This window comes from Tinamus guttatus, unplaced genomic scaffold (genome assembly GCF_059628265.1).
Source record: "Tinamus guttatus ecotype Peru unplaced genomic scaffold, ASM5962826v1 Tinamus_guttatus_pri_ptg000089l, whole genome shotgun sequence".
Taxonomy (NCBI): domain Eukaryota; kingdom Metazoa; phylum Chordata; class Aves; order Tinamiformes; family Tinamidae; genus Tinamus; species Tinamus guttatus.
In genome coordinates this window covers 1135410-1151336 of record NW_028288623.1, presented here as the reverse complement: position 1 = coordinate 1151336, position 15927 = coordinate 1135410, and the positions used below count along the sequence as shown (strand labels likewise).

Below are 15927 nucleotides of genomic sequence, written 5' to 3'. Positions count from 1 at the left end.
ATTGGTAAAGTAAATAGGAAACGGTCAGTATTTAATTCTGAGAGGAAACAGCAAGTGATCCCAACACTTCTGAATGGTTTCAAAGAACTGGCTGAACCAAGGACTCGCTTAAAAATCAGGCTTTATTCCTTTCAACTCCAAAGAGAACAGACACTGTCTGTTTGGATGTGGCTTGAATAACCTTTTTAAGGCTAAAATTCAGGGGAATTGATTTAGGTTAAGTGTCCTAGAAACTTCATACGTCTAAACAGCCACTTACAATTTCAACACGGGGGGCAACAATACCAATGCAAACTCATGCTTTTTTAGCAGCTCTATTTCATGGCTTTAATTCAGTGCCAATATGGAATTTTCCTTTTGCCCTGCAAATCCTCTCATCACCTTATAGTAGCCAACTGCGATGTGAAACATTTATGCCAAATGTGAGCGCCCTGCTTACCCGCAGGTCCGGACACACAAGCAAAGTGCTGCGAGGCGAGCGGAGCTGCCAGTGCTGCCGTGTTCGGTGGCAGCATCAGAATGATCTTAGCTTCAGTTAGAGCAAAAAACTTATCCATTTCTCCCCGGAGGATAAAAGCAGGCACCTTTGTAAAGCTGAGCAGTTAATGAGCATCAGTTAACATGCTAGTTTATCTTTCAGTAATTAGTTCTGTTTAACTGACCTGATGCCACACAGGGCAGTGATGCCAAGGATACTTCTATGTATAATTCTTTTTCTGTGATGTCATTTCTGTCTCTCTGTTTCCCCCGAGTTGTCAGTGCAATGGTTAAAATGAAACTTCTTATGCAGTGGAAAGAGTTAATGCTCTCCTTAAATTGGAATTGTTGTATGGGGCAAAAAAAGGCTATGGAGCTGTGTTTTGAAAATATCCCAAATCTGTCTATTTGCAGACAAATCAATGACAATGTGGATTTGCAAACTCTCACGACTTGAATAGCTCTCCCAGCCCCCGCGTTTGGTAGGTGCTTGTCTGGGGCTTTGGGAACTTGCCTCATGTTTAGTCTAATGGTGCAATCTCTTAGATTGCAAAAAAAAATTTCACCATGCAACAGGCATGAATAATGAGTTGCTAAGCTGTCTGGAGTTACCCTTTTGGGAAAGATAACCTTAAAATATAATGAAAACTTAAGTGGAGCTGTTGTCTCTTTTCTTTAGCTGTTCTCAGGGCTTTCAGTGCTTGCTGCTGGTCCAGCTCTGGTCTGACCCCACGTTTGGTGAACTCTTACATGTTGAGCTTGTCATATCCTTTCACTTGGTCCAAACTGGATTTTGAGTTGTAAAGGTAGAAAGGAAATGGTGTGTCTGGTAGTGGGCTGGTCTGTTTCCTCTCGTGGCTTTTAAAATAATTTGAATTTCAGGGCAGAATCATACAGATATAGAAAGATCAGTGCCAGATGAGCTTCACCTTTGCAATCCCTAGCCCTAGTATGAACCCTTTAATCGTGTCAGTAATGCTGGGGGGGTAACACGGGCGATAACCCGCTGCTTTTGCTAGGCTGGGTGAGTGTCTGTCGCTGTGTCTGCTTGCGACGCTCGCTCCTATGAAGCCGGGCACAGGCAGCCAGGACCGGAGCCCAAGGAGCTTGCTTGGTGTTTGCTGGGGTTCCTCGGCAAGGAGTTTAAATTGCAGGCAAAACTAGCAGGAATTTAAGCATTTTATTGAAGCAATTTATGTGCTGCTTTCCCGAATCCTCAAATATGCAGCTGGGGTGACTTGTTTTGCTTAATGCTTCAGCATCTGGTGGCAATTCTAGTTATATTGGAGTGACACACGTGTTGCCAGCAAATTGGTTGTTTGTAGGACAAGCTGCTTTGGAACTACTCAAAATAGCCTGGGATCTCAGAAAATAGGATTGTGGACTTTGGAGATGCTTTCTGTTTTTTTTTCTGTCCAGAAATTACTTTTGCCTTTGGTCATGATTTAAATAGAAAAAAAAAAATCATATTTCCAAACTGTTTGTAAACATGACCTCAAAATCAGAGCATATAGGAAAATGGGTTTGGTTTGCAGTGAGAAGGAACTTCCTTTTGGCTGAGAGCTGCTGCTTTATCATGGCAAGTCGACCTAGCTCAAGAGCTGCCGTTCCCCTTCTCCCCTGTGGACTACAGTTTCCAGCAAGAAGGGATGTGCAGTAACGTCCCAGGGTCTCCACCTGCTCCCGAGGGCAGAAGGGACCAGTGGCAGATGTGGCGGTGTCTTGGTTGCTGGAGGACTGAGTCCCGCGGTCACGCTTGAGATCGCGGCGCTGCCTGAGCCTCTGCGCCAGGGCAGCCACCACGGTGGCTTCGCGTGGTGGTTGTGGGCCCTGTGAGCTGAGGTGATGTGGGCAGGTTTGCTGAAGCCTGTGTCAGTGGTGCGAGGTGACAGACAGGTCCCCATGATGTGCTGGTTTCTCCAGCCCGAGTGATGCACAGGCAGGCACCCTGGCCACAATTTGTAAAGCAAAACACAGCTGATACTGATGTATGAATACTCTCTGAGCGTTAGGCGAGAGTAGAAAACTTTACCTCCTCTTAAAATTTGAAGAATTTCCTTAGCACGTTCCAAAAAAAAAAAAAAAAAAAAAAAAAAAAGTAAGTGGCTTTTAGCTTGTAAAGTAATGAAGTAGTGACTGCAGAGGAGCTGCTCTTTGACAGGGACTAACTTTATTAGCTGCTGCTAGGTCAGTGATAAGGAATGTGTATGGAGAGTTCTTAATTTTATTTGGCACCCATGTTCTAATCTCTGTATTTGACCAGGTAAATTGAATGCAAACGTTTTCTGCGCCTGGTTATCTCAGGCATCCTGCAGCCTCGAAGGAGCAGAGCTGTGTACACAGTGTCACTGAGCGGCTGTCAGAGGCGCGTTCAGGTGTTCCCAGCCTGGCTCTGCATCCAGGTCCCTGTGAATTTGATTTTTTTATTGGTCTGAAAACATTCAACTCTTTTTTTTTTTTTTTTTTTTTTTTTTTTCCTGCACAATGGTGCTAACTTGCTTACTGTACAACACCTGGCATGGCACCTAAGGTGAGGAGAGATATTAGGGCATGAATAGCTTGGACTTAACTTGTGCTGCTAGAGCCCTGCATGGCTGCTCTCAGTATTTGTTTAAATCCTAGGAGGTGGGAGTTTGTGCTCATCTCCCACCAGTGCCTTTATGCCAGGTAATTTATATCCATATGCCCAGAGTATGTTATTTCTGGACCTAATGCATCAGTTGCTGTGGAAGGATATAAGCAGTGCAACTTTGTGTTTTCTGCTTCAAAGTGAATATCTAACCCTCTTTCTCTGAATCTATATCCAAAATATTTTCCTTTCTGAGATATCTCCATTCATATTTGCAGAAGCTCAAGTTCCATACAGGGGTGTTTGTTACAATACTGGTTGTCTCAAAGTGGCTCAGTATGTTTGGGTGCCTATTGGAAGCATTCTTTTTTCTTCTTTTTCTAGGACGTGGAAATCTGAGAAATGAACAAATTACGGCAAAGCTTTAGGAGAAAGAAAGATGTCTATGTCCCAGAGGCCAGCAGGCCTCATCAGTGGCAGACTGATGAAGAAGGTGTTCGTACTGGCAAGTGTAGCTTTCCTGTTAAGGTAAGAGCTCCTGCCTTTCCTTTGGTCAGCCAAGCGAAACTCTTGCCATGAAGTATTATTTGGGTTTTTCTGGCAAGCATAAGCCAGCAGCATGCTTCATTACACAGTGACCTATTTTACAACTAGCTCTCATTGCAGAGGATGTGGGCTTTTTATTTTAAAAAGCCACATGAATCATGTAACAAATGTCTTGGAAAATTGCTGTCTGATAAACTACATCATTGAAATAAATCATGTAGCTAGGCGGAGAACTAATATAATATTTGTTTTCATTTTTCTGGAAGAGCAGAAATGATAAACCCTTTAGACTGCATAGGAAAAGTACTTAGCTTGGTTTATTAAAAGTGAAAGTATGAGTTGCAGTTTTGCTTGAAAGGTAAGCTGTGGGCTGTGCTTGGCAAGGAAGCCTTGTGGCCTTTCTGTAATTGAAAATGTTCCAAAAATTGAAAGAGTTGCAAAATAATAGCAGTCTTCTAGCACTTGTAGTGTAAGCAGTTGCTAAGTTTTGAAAGTATCTCTTGCCTTATGATATATATAATATGTAGTATATATGTACTTTTATATTTATGTATATTTACGTGCACTCATTATATAATATGTAAAAATAGAGTGTGTCTATCTTTATTAGAAATTATTAATGCATTTGGAACTTTAACTTCTTGGATTCCTTGGTCTTCATTTTAGATCGCATATTATAAAGAGTTGTTTTTTCATGTCATTTCTGCTTCCCTTAAGATGTGTGCTTTGCCCTCCTGTACCTATACTGAAAAGCCTTTCTGAGTTGCTTCATATGAGGAGGGTCTTAGCACACTGCCTCCCTATGCTTGTCAGTGCCTATACTGAACAGTATGGGATAGCTCCAAAGGTGCAGGTGCTGCTTGGTAGAGAAAAAGCAGATAATTAGGGTGTTTTGCTGCATACACTCTGTAACCAAAACCTTCCCCCCTCAAGGCACGCTAATACTCTCTCTGTAATAGGTCTTTAGCTGCTGACGCTAAAAGCTTCAGGTTTAAGTATCTCTTCATAAGGAAAACAATGTCTATGCTTCTGGCACCTAAGGATCTTTTATTAGTTTTCATCTGTGTTCTATCTGAAGTAATTCTGTGCAGTTATTAAAGAAGTGATGTTGCTAGGTGGGACCCCCCAAAGTGGCTCTTGGCTGTGGCGTATTTTTGTAAAGCTGTGGGTACGTGTGGATGCGCAGGAAATTGGACATAACTTTCATACTAAATTTATTCTCTATATTATCCTAATGCAATTGCTTGTGTGTGCTCTTAAGGACGTTCAAGTACATCTAACATGCAAACCAACGTCCTAGCTTGTTAGGGTAGCTTATTCCTTTGCCCTTGTCCTACATCAGCTTTGCATTAGCACTGAGGACATGAGCATGGTGGGAGGAAGGGCTGGTGCTTTGTCAGGCCTTCTGGGACTGCTCAGTGCCTGCTTGAGCTCAAAGCGTTTTTTTTTTTTTTTTAAATATTAACACTGTGCAGGTAAGAAATTTATGTTTAATTAGATTGAAATTCACTTGTACAGTTGAGTTAATCTGTCCATTAGAAAAAAATTGCTCTGCAGTAAATGCATTTTTACTTAGGCTTCCATGTTCAGTCAGAAAGATCGGCTGCTCCTGCTCAAAGAAGCTGTAACGAGATGAAAACTTCTCATCAGCACAACTTGCCGTCAGGTGGAGCGGTAGCTTATTCAGCTGGGATTCCTCTCCTAAATTACTGTGTCTTGAGGTGGAGAGCAGTGGAAAGTTTTGTTAGGTTGGGGTGCCGAGTGGGTGTTAGCTAGAGCTCAGCAGATAGAGGCAGGAAGTATGCCATTGTGAGCCACCAAGATAAACCAGATGTGGAGTCATCAGGTTAGTGGGTGGTACTATATTTTGCTCGCGAAAAGAATAGGACTTTGTGCTACTGAAGGAGAGCATCCTGTCACGCAGCTCTTGGGTATTATTCAGAAATATATATGCGCCAGGAAAAGCTGTCACCCATTGCCTTAAATATCTGATGGGGTGACTTTTTTTCCTCAGTGGAGCAGGAGATACTGAGATGTCTTGGAAAAAATGCAGTCTGAAACATAATGAGAACTTTTTTTTTTTCCTTTAATTTCTAAGTCACCATTCCAGAGTGGTCTGTTGCCTGCAGTGTATCTACTCAAACACAGTTTAATATGTTTTTATGGTGGTTATGTTTGACCCTGATCTTTGTTGTCAGCCTTTTGCACTCTGAAAATTATCAGCATGGTTCTTCAGAGCTCAAAATCTGCCTAAGTGGCAAGACTGGAGTGCCACCTCTAAAGAGACGACAATTATTTTACCTGTGTAGAAGACCTGAGAATTGTTAACAGACATCTCTGCAGCTATAGTTAAGGTTTCCTTTCTGAAAGAAAAAATTGTGAAAGTAACGTAGTAGGAACTACAGTGAAGTCTTTGCTGCTTTAAATACTTACTAAATTATTTAGCTATGATTCTGAAGTTCTGTTTTTTGGGAAGAGGAGAGTGTGAAAGCAGAGTAGCAAAGGTTTGCTCTTGGTTTCTCACTAGGCAGATCAAGAGAGTGTGATGGGAGAAAGATATATCATGCTCTTGAACTAGTGTTAATTTGGTGTGTGTTTAGTTTCTTGCCTTCAGGCCTTTCTTTCCCTTGGAGTCAGGGTGTTTGTAGAGTGCTACCACAGATTTATCTCTTTAACTTTTACAGAACATATGGAACCACTTTGAAAGTCCTGGTGCAAAGCAAATTTCATCTCACCCCCAGGCTCTGTCTAGGAGTGTTGGACAGTTGCTCCAGGGGCTGCTGCTCCTTGTGCTTTGAGGATGCTGCTCTGCAAACAAATTTGATGTTATTAAAAGGCTTTCTCCACCAGCACTGTTGATAGATCTCCTGTGCTGCATTAACAGCTGACCCCTAGTGTAAATTACAGTCTGTAAACGTGGCAGAGGATTTTGACTGAATCTGCTCTGTGAGATGTTTCTTTTGTGGTAGAGTGTGTTTTCTGTGGAAACTATTGGTCAAACTCCTGCTACAGAGTTACCTTAAAATTGGGGGAAGTGGATTTGATGCGCAGGTGGTTCCCTTCATTCTGCGCTGGGGCACATGCTGTGCCCCTGGGCATGCGCCGCTCCTCTTGGGCAGTCACAGCCTGTGCTTCGCTTTAGCACTCTGTTTCCCCACAGAATGGCAGCAGTGTGTGGAGCAGGCGCCCAGGGTGCTGCCTTGGGCAGGTTACCAGCACATGGAGGTTATCGTCCCCACGCTGCCTTCTGAACACGAGGAGGTGGTAAGCCAGCACTCCCCAAATCGCGTCTGGGAACGGCACGCAGCCTTCCTGCATGGCTCTTCCGTGGAAACTGTTTGGTATTGGCTAAAAGTGCAAAAAAGAGCCATAATACTGGAACATAAAACAATTTTTTGCGCTTTGTCACATCAGGGGAGATGGATACCTGCCTGTCGGCAGAAGTATGAGAGGGTTATTAGGCTTACGTTGTTAGACAAGTGTGACTTGCGGACTGTTAATGTCTCTTAGGCACATGGCCTTAATGCTCTATTAACTCTTGTGCTATGAAGGCACAACACATTGCATCTTTTATAGATCTGCTCAAAATTACCCCTTCATTGTTTCCTGTGAAACTGTTTCACCTGCTGAAAAATGTGCACAGAGTTTTATTTTCAAAGGTGATCATGCTCTTCCACTGTCCTACAGAAATTATAACCACTGCGTTTCAGCAGCAAATCCTCCCTCTGTGGGGGGGGAAAAAAACTTTGCCAGAATATGTAATGTATAAGAGACTTGGATGGAGACATTGTGTTTGAAACTATTCAGTAGATTATTCTAACAGATGATAAAGCCACTCTTATCAATGATATAATTTCTTTCTACACAGTCTTCATAAATCTTAATAGCAAAAATTGACATACACATTTTAAAAATTGCTGCCTTGCTCCAGACACTACCTCACTGAGAACATGCAGCTGGTCTATGTTTTAATGACTAAAGTATTTGACACTAGAGCTTCTTTTGTCTGAAATGCCTTTTCAAATGTCCCTCTGGGTAAGTATTTTTTATTCATACAAATGCACTTTAGAATAACTGGCCTGTGAAATTTCTATCAGAAAAATTAGGTCATTTCCCTCTGCATAACAGAACTAAACAAATCAAATATTTGGAAGTTCTTGGTTCTTCAGACCAGTTGAACATGGTAAATAGAATAGTGATAGCTGATTTCCACTTGCGAGTCTGGACGACTCAACAGTCCGAGGTATCAGAGATTGATTTGTTGCATGTTTTCTCTGGTCAGTCTCTCTTGACCTTAATGTGTCCAAGACTACTACTGATTTTACTTATATATTTAAGTATTTTATTCTGTTTTGAAGACTAAACGGACTTCAGTTAGTGAAGTCTCTGAGAGAGAGATGTCTGCCAGAAATTCGCATGTTTAATCCCAAAGTCCATGGTTTGTTGCTGAATGCCTGGTATCATGGGAACTAGCCTTTCCATTAAATCTTGATTTCTGGTTACTGTTGACAAATGAAAATTTTATCAGTATGTTTACACACGCACGAACTAATTTCAGAGCCAATATTCTTCACTGGTTTTCCTGTTTAGCCCTTGCAATGGTGGGGGAAGTTTAGACAATGTTGTGTTGCTTTATGTTCAAACCCCCATAGAAGAAGAGGAGATGACTTGCACTGAGCCTTGTAGCTTATTCTGCCTGAGACTTCTGAGTGTCACTTCCCATCTCTGGTATCCCTGCGACACAGGAGCTGGTTACATAATTAGCTTGTTCACGGCTCTGCTGCTGAAACTGCCAGCAGTAGAAAATAGGCCACTTCTGTCACCGAGCTTGGGCTCTCGCAGCTCTAGGAGCTGCCTGGTTGTTGTCTTCATTTTGCAATTTTCATATTGAACCCTATTGCTTCGTGTCTAACTATAAATCTCATCTTAAACATTAAAATAAATACTGGCCAGCAGGTTGATGTTTAAATGCCTCTCTGTTAAATGTATTATGTTTTTGACCATGAAAGCGTAAGATTCTTGACTATCCTTTGGAAACTATGCTAAGCTTTTTAAATAATCAAATGTGACAAATCTGCTGATTCCTGAAATGTTGCACAGCTTTACACATGTAAACACCACAAATCCCTGCCTCTTAAGGCATGAATTAATGTTAGCAGTGAACAAGAACCATTCCAATGACTGAATGTTACCCAGAAGCAAGTAAGTGTGAATTTTTAAACTGCTCAGCAGTTAACATTTAAGCTCACAGGAAAAAAAAACCAAAGCCTGAAGGCAACTAATTATAAAAGAATGGAGATTGTAACAGAAAGTGTGAGATTGCCTTAAATACACTTCTGTGTGTTTTTGTTGTGATGAAAAGGAATGTGGTGCAATCCCCCTTCAGATTTGTATGCAACTCCCAGTTTTGTTTGAAAGGCCTTGTAAAAAGGAATTTTATATGCAGCTTATTACACAACTTGAAAGCTTTCCTGTCTTTGGCCAAAGCCAATTTTTGAATGTTTTAATAAGCTTCAAGTAGAGAATAATATTCAAACAAAGACTTGAATATTAATCTCCAGAACAAAGTAAAATGCAGGTTTGCTATAAAAATGGTTTGGATGTCCCTGCAAGAGTCTTTTAAATGTAATTTAGGTATTGGAAACCAGAAAGTTATTCCTGGGGTTTATTTTTAAATTCTGTTTTTATCTTCACATACCTTCCTCTAATTCTTGCAGTACTTGAAGAGAAGGTACATGCACACTTGGGCAAGGAGCTTCTAAAACTTCAGGTTATCAACATTTTATTAAAAAAAAAAAAAAAAAAAAAAACTTCAGTTTATTAACTAATGCTGAATTGGGAATGTAGGAATTGCACATCAAAACCAACAGCTGAAACTCTCAAGTCTGACAGCACATACATGCAGGTGTAGAGGGGCTAGGAGAAATAGTTGTTTAAAGCTTCTTCAAGGGAGATTAGGATAGGCATTGACAAGAGCAACTCACCAGAACAACCCCCCTTTCTAATGGTAAGAGTTATAAGGTCTAGAGTAGATGGTCTAACTTACTGATCTTCTGGTGTGGCAATGTCATACTGCAAGGCTGACCTCTGAAATGTAGATATGGAAGTAGACCCTGCCTTGAGGCAATTGATGTCCTAAATAATCTCCCAAGTTCCTTTTTAGCCTCAATTTGGGGTTGGTGAGAATATGAAGAGTACAACATTTGGGTATTCCATTTTGAGCCCTGCTACTTCATGTTCAGTAGGGTCCTAATGGGAAATATTTTTTGCTCTCTGACAGTGATGTTTCTGTTCAGTGATAAATCTGATGTTAGAATCAGTAAGTGAAATGCATTTACACAGTGTGACTCCTACATAGGTACAGTCTGAGGAGACTTTGAGGGCTACTAGTATAAATAGAACTTTATTTTTATGATGAAAAGCTTTTGGCCCATGTTATTCAGAGACATTCAACAGTTATAAGTAGTCAATTTAATGTTAATATTAAAAGTAACACTTGAGTTGTGGAGAGAATAGTAGTTACACAGAGAAGGCAAGGGGAATGTCACTGCATCTCAGAAGAATACTACGAAAGTGGTGATGTGATTCTCTGTGTGGCACCTAGTTCCATAACAAGGAACACCTTGGCTGAGACGTAGACTAAGCTCATTTCACGTGTTCATATAGTTTCAAATGTCATCTGAAGAACCTAACCTGCTTTTGCAAGTAGAACAGTGTATGTGAACATCTGCTGATCCAGGGAAGATTTCACTGATATCCACAGCTGTATCTATTTGGAAGAGGGACTGTCGCAGTATGTTCCTGGGTTTGAATGAAGGAACCTGGCTTGGGTGAAGTGTCCAGGTGGAAGGAATTATGGAGAAGGACCTTTCTTTTGCCAGCTATTGCCCTTCACTTTCAAAACAGAATTAGTCAGGTATTTGTGAAAGAGAAGAAAACAAAGAAGACCAGATAGTGTTTTATAGTATTAGGATGTAGATGGTAGAGCTGCTTCACTGCTGACCAGCACCTTTTCTGACATGAGCCATCATCAACCCTTGCTGTTCTGTCATGGAATAGTTCCAGTGATACGGAATTGCTGGAAGGCCACCTGACAACTTGCCCGAAAACATTCGATCTCGTAATTAATTTGTTTACTACTAGGTGAAGTCAAAAAAGCTTTATAAGATTGAAAAAGAGTTTAGTTTCTGAAGTGCTTTTTAAGTTTTGAGGGCGTTTTGTTATGTGCTGGCTTGACTTGTTCCCCTCGTGACTGCTTTCTAGTATTTGACTAAGACTAATAGCAAAAACCATCATCTGGGAAAGAGAACATAAACTTCATTGTCTGGAGGTGAGGATTCAGTTTATTGCTTGCTGTACCATCCTCTCATCAGTTCTTCTTTCTGAGTTAATTTAAACAATAATTTTGAATGAATGTGTTTGGGCTGAACATTTCTCCAGCAACCTCTAAAGGTATTTTATTTCTACTGGAGCATTTATTTTATGTTGTTTTATATGTATACTCTACACACAAGGATTTTTGTTTTCTGCAGAAGCACTGTTGGCTAATTTCTGGTGCAAAGATAAATCTCCCGTAGAACATCATCTGGCTGAGAATTGCCAAGGTTGTGACTCGCATTCATTTGTTGCTATGAAAAGAAAGTGCACACACATCCAGTGTTAATAGTGCATTCACAGTATTTGCATTTTCATGGGAGAAGTGTCCTCGCTTTCTCCAGAAATGTGGGTTGCTGTCTGTGATCCTCGGGATAAGGAGTGCTCTCTACACACATGCCCAGGTTCCCCCTGTGCTGCTGTTCAGCAAAGTCTGTGGCGACCGTGGTGCCTTCTGCCCTTCACAGCGATTTTTGTGCGCTCAGTAGGTAGGTCTCCAAGGCTTTGAAAGTTTTTGTGGTAATATGACACGGTGGATTTGTATGGGACTTTATGGACATATGAGAGCGCCCAGGCACTGTTTTTTTTTTTTTTTTCTCTAGTGTTAAAATAATTTACTTTCAGAGATGTTCAAAGATTGTATATAACATGTTGGGTTTGTATATCTGCTCTTCAAAGAAGTTTTCGTGCACTCTTTGCAGCGCAGGAGAACAGACTTTGGTGGTAGTTTGTTTTAGTTAAGCCCTGAATTCTGCTGATGAGCTCTCATTCGAAGCTGAAAGGAGCAGACCTAATCTAACCAGCAGCTGTATTTTCTTTGTCTATGAAGTTTTGAAATATCATTCATAAAATGGTGTCACACTGGCAAGCTGCACAAATATTTCAAATTTAAAGTTAGGTAGTTATTTACTTATAATTCAACTCTTCTGATAAAAATGCAAGGGCATTAGAGAACGTCTCAGTCTGTAGTGGATCTGTCTGCCAAGTTTCTTGAAGAAATATTTAAGCCTTGATTGCTGCCAGTTAAAATCACATATGTGAAAGTTATTGTAGCGTCGGTTAAATACAGGAGCCATGTGTATCTTTTCTCTGCCTGGTGGGAAAAAGTGTTCAGAAATAAACCTGAGGATTGGGAAGGAGACCTGATACTGTTTGCAACTTAGCTTGGCTTAGCCAAGGAAGAGGAGAGGCCATTAGCATTCCGCTTATGCTGCTGAAGGTTATTTGTACAAGAAACCCTAAAGTATATGCAGATATTCCAAAAGCTCAGAAAAACAGAGGACATACTTTGAAACAGCACGTATGATGTCCAAGGCGGCTGATATTGGTAGCTGTGAGCTTTTGGCTTCTGCAGAAACAATGCAATGGGAAGAACAAGGTTTCTTCATAAAGGACATTAAGCGTAAAATGTAAGTGCAGGTAAAGCGTCTTTTGTCCTCGTCATGAAGAAGTGTTGTGCAGCAGTGTAATTTTTTTTATAATTCAGAAAAGATTGATGCCCAACGAGCTGTGCGGCGTGCTCGCTCCCGGTCCGCGTTCAGCGGCGGGGCGGCAGCACGGGGCTGCGTGCGGAGCCTCGCCGTGCCCGGCAGCCGCGCGCGACGCGGTGCCCGGGCGTGCGGCTGCACGAGAGGTTTGGCAACGTGCTGGGAAGCGGCTGTCTGCTTTGGAGTGTGACATGAGGCAATGTTTATCCTGCTCTATTTCTCCGTTCTCCAAGCAAGGGGCAAGTTGCCAAGCACAGGGCCTGAATGGTTTGGAGCTTTAGCTGGAAACATTTTGCTTACACTCGGGTAAATGAGATGTGCAGAGACCTCAGGAAATCTGGAAGTCGTCCTCTGTTTGTAAGATATTTTGCTTAGGAGAAATGTAATCTAGAGTGCTCATTCCATGCATACATCTTTTTCTCTCCTTTTCTGTAAACCTCAGCCTTATTTCTGTCTGCACTGCCCCTTTCTAAAGAGGAGCTGCCAAAGTTGATTTACTAAAAGCCACAATTTTCCTGAGACAAAGACACACAGATACAGAGTTTCCGCGTTTCCCCCATTTCCAGGGGAGTCATGACAGGCTTGAAGATCCATTTACAATAGCTGTTGAAATAAATATGTACTTCCAGATACACAGTAAATACAAGCTTAGCTGTTACTACTGGCTAGTTGGTGAGGGAGCCTTATGAAGAAATGAAGATCCTGTTCACATGTCCAAAAAGCCAAGCTAAGGGAGTGCAGTTGCTGCTCTGGCAGCTCCAGCACTCAGTAATAAGGCCTCAGCCTCCCAAGGCTCATTTTGAAACAGCTCTAAAGTGTCAGCTCTTTTTTATTTACCTTCTGGTTTCTATGCAGTTTCCCTTTCAAGCTGCTCTCCAGTGGCGAGGGCTGCTTCAAAATGAAATTCTTGCGGGTCTGCTCCATCAAGATCATCTCTGTTTTTAAAAATGCTGCATATTAAGGCTTAATGTTAACATCTTCTATCATTCACAGCATTCAAATTTTTTCCTGCCTGTCTAGTTCAGGTGAATATTAATTAATGAAACAAAACCTGGGAGGTTTCAGCTGTCTGGTGATAGACTATTCCGTGGTGGGGTCGGTCTTCTCAGGTGATTATTAATCCCAGATTTAGCACTGTGCTGTGCCTCTCATGTTGGCTCTGGGATTTTAAAACCCTTTTTCACTTCCAGCTAGCGTAGAGTATAAGCTCCTTGGAGCAGGAGCTGCATGCAGTTCCCGCAGTGCCAAGTAAATCAGAGGAAATCTTTTTGGCCTATAGCTTTTATCATAAGTAATAATGCAGAGCGCTTTTATTTAATGGTTTCTATGGTTTTCTTGAAGAGTTAAGTACCTTGAATAAGCATGTGAGCCTTTCTGAGAGAACATTTCCTTCCCCCATCAAAGAGAGCTGGGAATGGAAAAGTTAGGGGAGAAATCGGGAAACCTCAGGAATATTTTTTTGCTTGGAATGTATAATGAGACTCTCCACAGAGCTCTGAACACTGCACTCCGGTGGATGCCTTGGAATCACTTTCTGCGTAAGCTAATATTATGCTGCTAAGTAGTGTTGCTAATTTAAAAGCTAAAAGCATTGAAGCTTGCCGTTTCTATTTAGCATTATCTCTTAGAATCATGCTTGGTAATAGAGTATGTCAAATAGCATAGGTATGCAGATACACAGGCCGCTGATATTTTTTAAAATGTTTCATGAAAATCATGATTTCTTTTGGATCCACATAAGAACCTATTGTTGTAATGAAGGTGAACAGTTTTAGTTTACAGGTTAAAAAAAGATATGGATGTTCTGTTTATAAATTCAACATTCTTGTGTTTGGACAAGAAAACATTTTATTGTCCAAAATGTAATCATCTTCCCATGTAGTTAGTGTAAATCAGTTGTCAATGCTAGCCATATAGCCATCGTTTTTCAGAACTAATATATCCTCAGTGGTCTCTGCAATGAATCCAGAGTGAGACCGAGTTTTTAAACCAACAGTTTCAGGAGCTAAAGTTGTTCCCTTCTTCTCTTTTTCCTGCAGTACTTGGGACATGTTGAAGTGGATGAATCCAGAGGAATGCATATCTGTGAAGAGGCTGTGAAGAGACTGAAATCTGTATGTATATTTGTTTCACGAAAAAGAGGTTGGCTTTGGGGCTGCCAGTGTCACTCCCAAAGGCCTGTTTGGCAGCAGCGTCCCCGTTAAAGCCTGAACCTTTGACCCGCGCTAGGAGAACAGTTGGCGATTTGAGCGCGGCTGTCGTAGGGGGACGTGCTGATCTGACCATGAGAGGGAGAGAGTTACAACTGCTCTTTCTACTTGCAGAAACTATTTGCAAAACAAATGTGTAAAAAATTCTCTGTGACCTTTCAGACTAAGTTGGTACCCATATGGGGCTTCAACCGTTGTTTTTTAACAATTCTTTCTCTCTCTCTCTCCCTCTTTTTTTCTCTCTCTCCCTCTGTTGCCTGCCACTTTAATAGTGACTTAATTCACCTTTATTAGAGAAAGCATTACGTGATTATTACTTGATTTAAACTGCTTTTCTTCTAATGCACTGCAGCATTGTCTTCATGCATGAAATAATCCAGCTTGCATCTGCTCCAAGTGGCCTGGAGGCTGCCTAATTCTGACGTGTCATGAAGTGAGCTGCTCTTAGTTTGGCTTCTGTGAACGTTTGTTCTTGCAAATGGCACTTGTTCCAAGTTCTTTGTGCTTCTACAACTCACTTGAAGAGGCCTTGTCATCTCTTTCCTCTAGTATTATTATCGCAAAGTCCTGCGGAAATAGCAAATGCTAAACAGTCAGTGGTCAATCTGTCGAGGAACTGAGACTGAAACAGCCTTGAAGAGAACAGAAGGAAAAAAAGACATTAAAATGTGAAGGCTGAAGGGTGGTACAGCACTGCAACCCTTTTCATCACTTCTCTTATTTGTCTTGGCTCTGTACCTTTTATTAGTGATGCCTTTAGCAGAAGAAACTCTTGTATCCTTGTAGCTCAGCAAAATTACTGTAAAGTAAATCAAACACTTTTACTGCATCTTTGCTAACTTAAGATGTCTGCTACTGGACCCTATTTTTTTCCTCCCCAAATGTGACAGCTCGAATGGTTTCCAACTGAACCCTTTGTCTTTTCTTCTTCCTAGCACACAATAGAGGATTATAGGTTATCTTTTCTTCCTCCTGTTGTGCTGTAAAGTTTCTGAATTGGTTTAGTGTTCTGATTAAAATCAAGTCTTTTCATTCTTTTCTCTCTCGGCCAATGTATAGCAACCTGTTAAAGCTACATCCCATCTGTTCCCATTCAATCCAACAGTGATTGGTGATTAATTTTGTTTAAAAGGGCCACAAAAATATAAATGAGTTTCTTTGTTCTATGGATTTAGTTTATATAGCTAAAATTGCAAGTACTGGCCACATAATGAACGGCATCCATCTTTTGTCTGGTTCTGTTCTGCTCTTTGTTGTACTAAAG

The 15927-nt window shown here is 41.2% G+C and overlaps 1 protein-coding gene across 3 annotated transcripts in view; it reads left to right on the top strand.

Moving 5' to 3' along the window:
• The window catches only part of NUMB (NUMB endocytic adaptor protein), an 83708-nt gene that overhangs the window by 47414 nt on the left and 20367 nt on the right, over positions 1–15927 (top strand). For all 3 annotated transcript variants that reach the window (XM_088520448.1, XM_088520447.1, XM_088520449.1), the window contains 2 exons: positions 3431–3574; positions 14493–14567. In XM_088520448.1, coding sequence (XP_088376574.1) covers positions 3449–3574; positions 14493–14567 — 201 coding nt within the window. In that variant the 5' untranslated portion in view covers positions 3431–3448. The remainder of the gene's footprint in view (positions 1–3430; positions 3575–14492; positions 14568–15927) is intronic.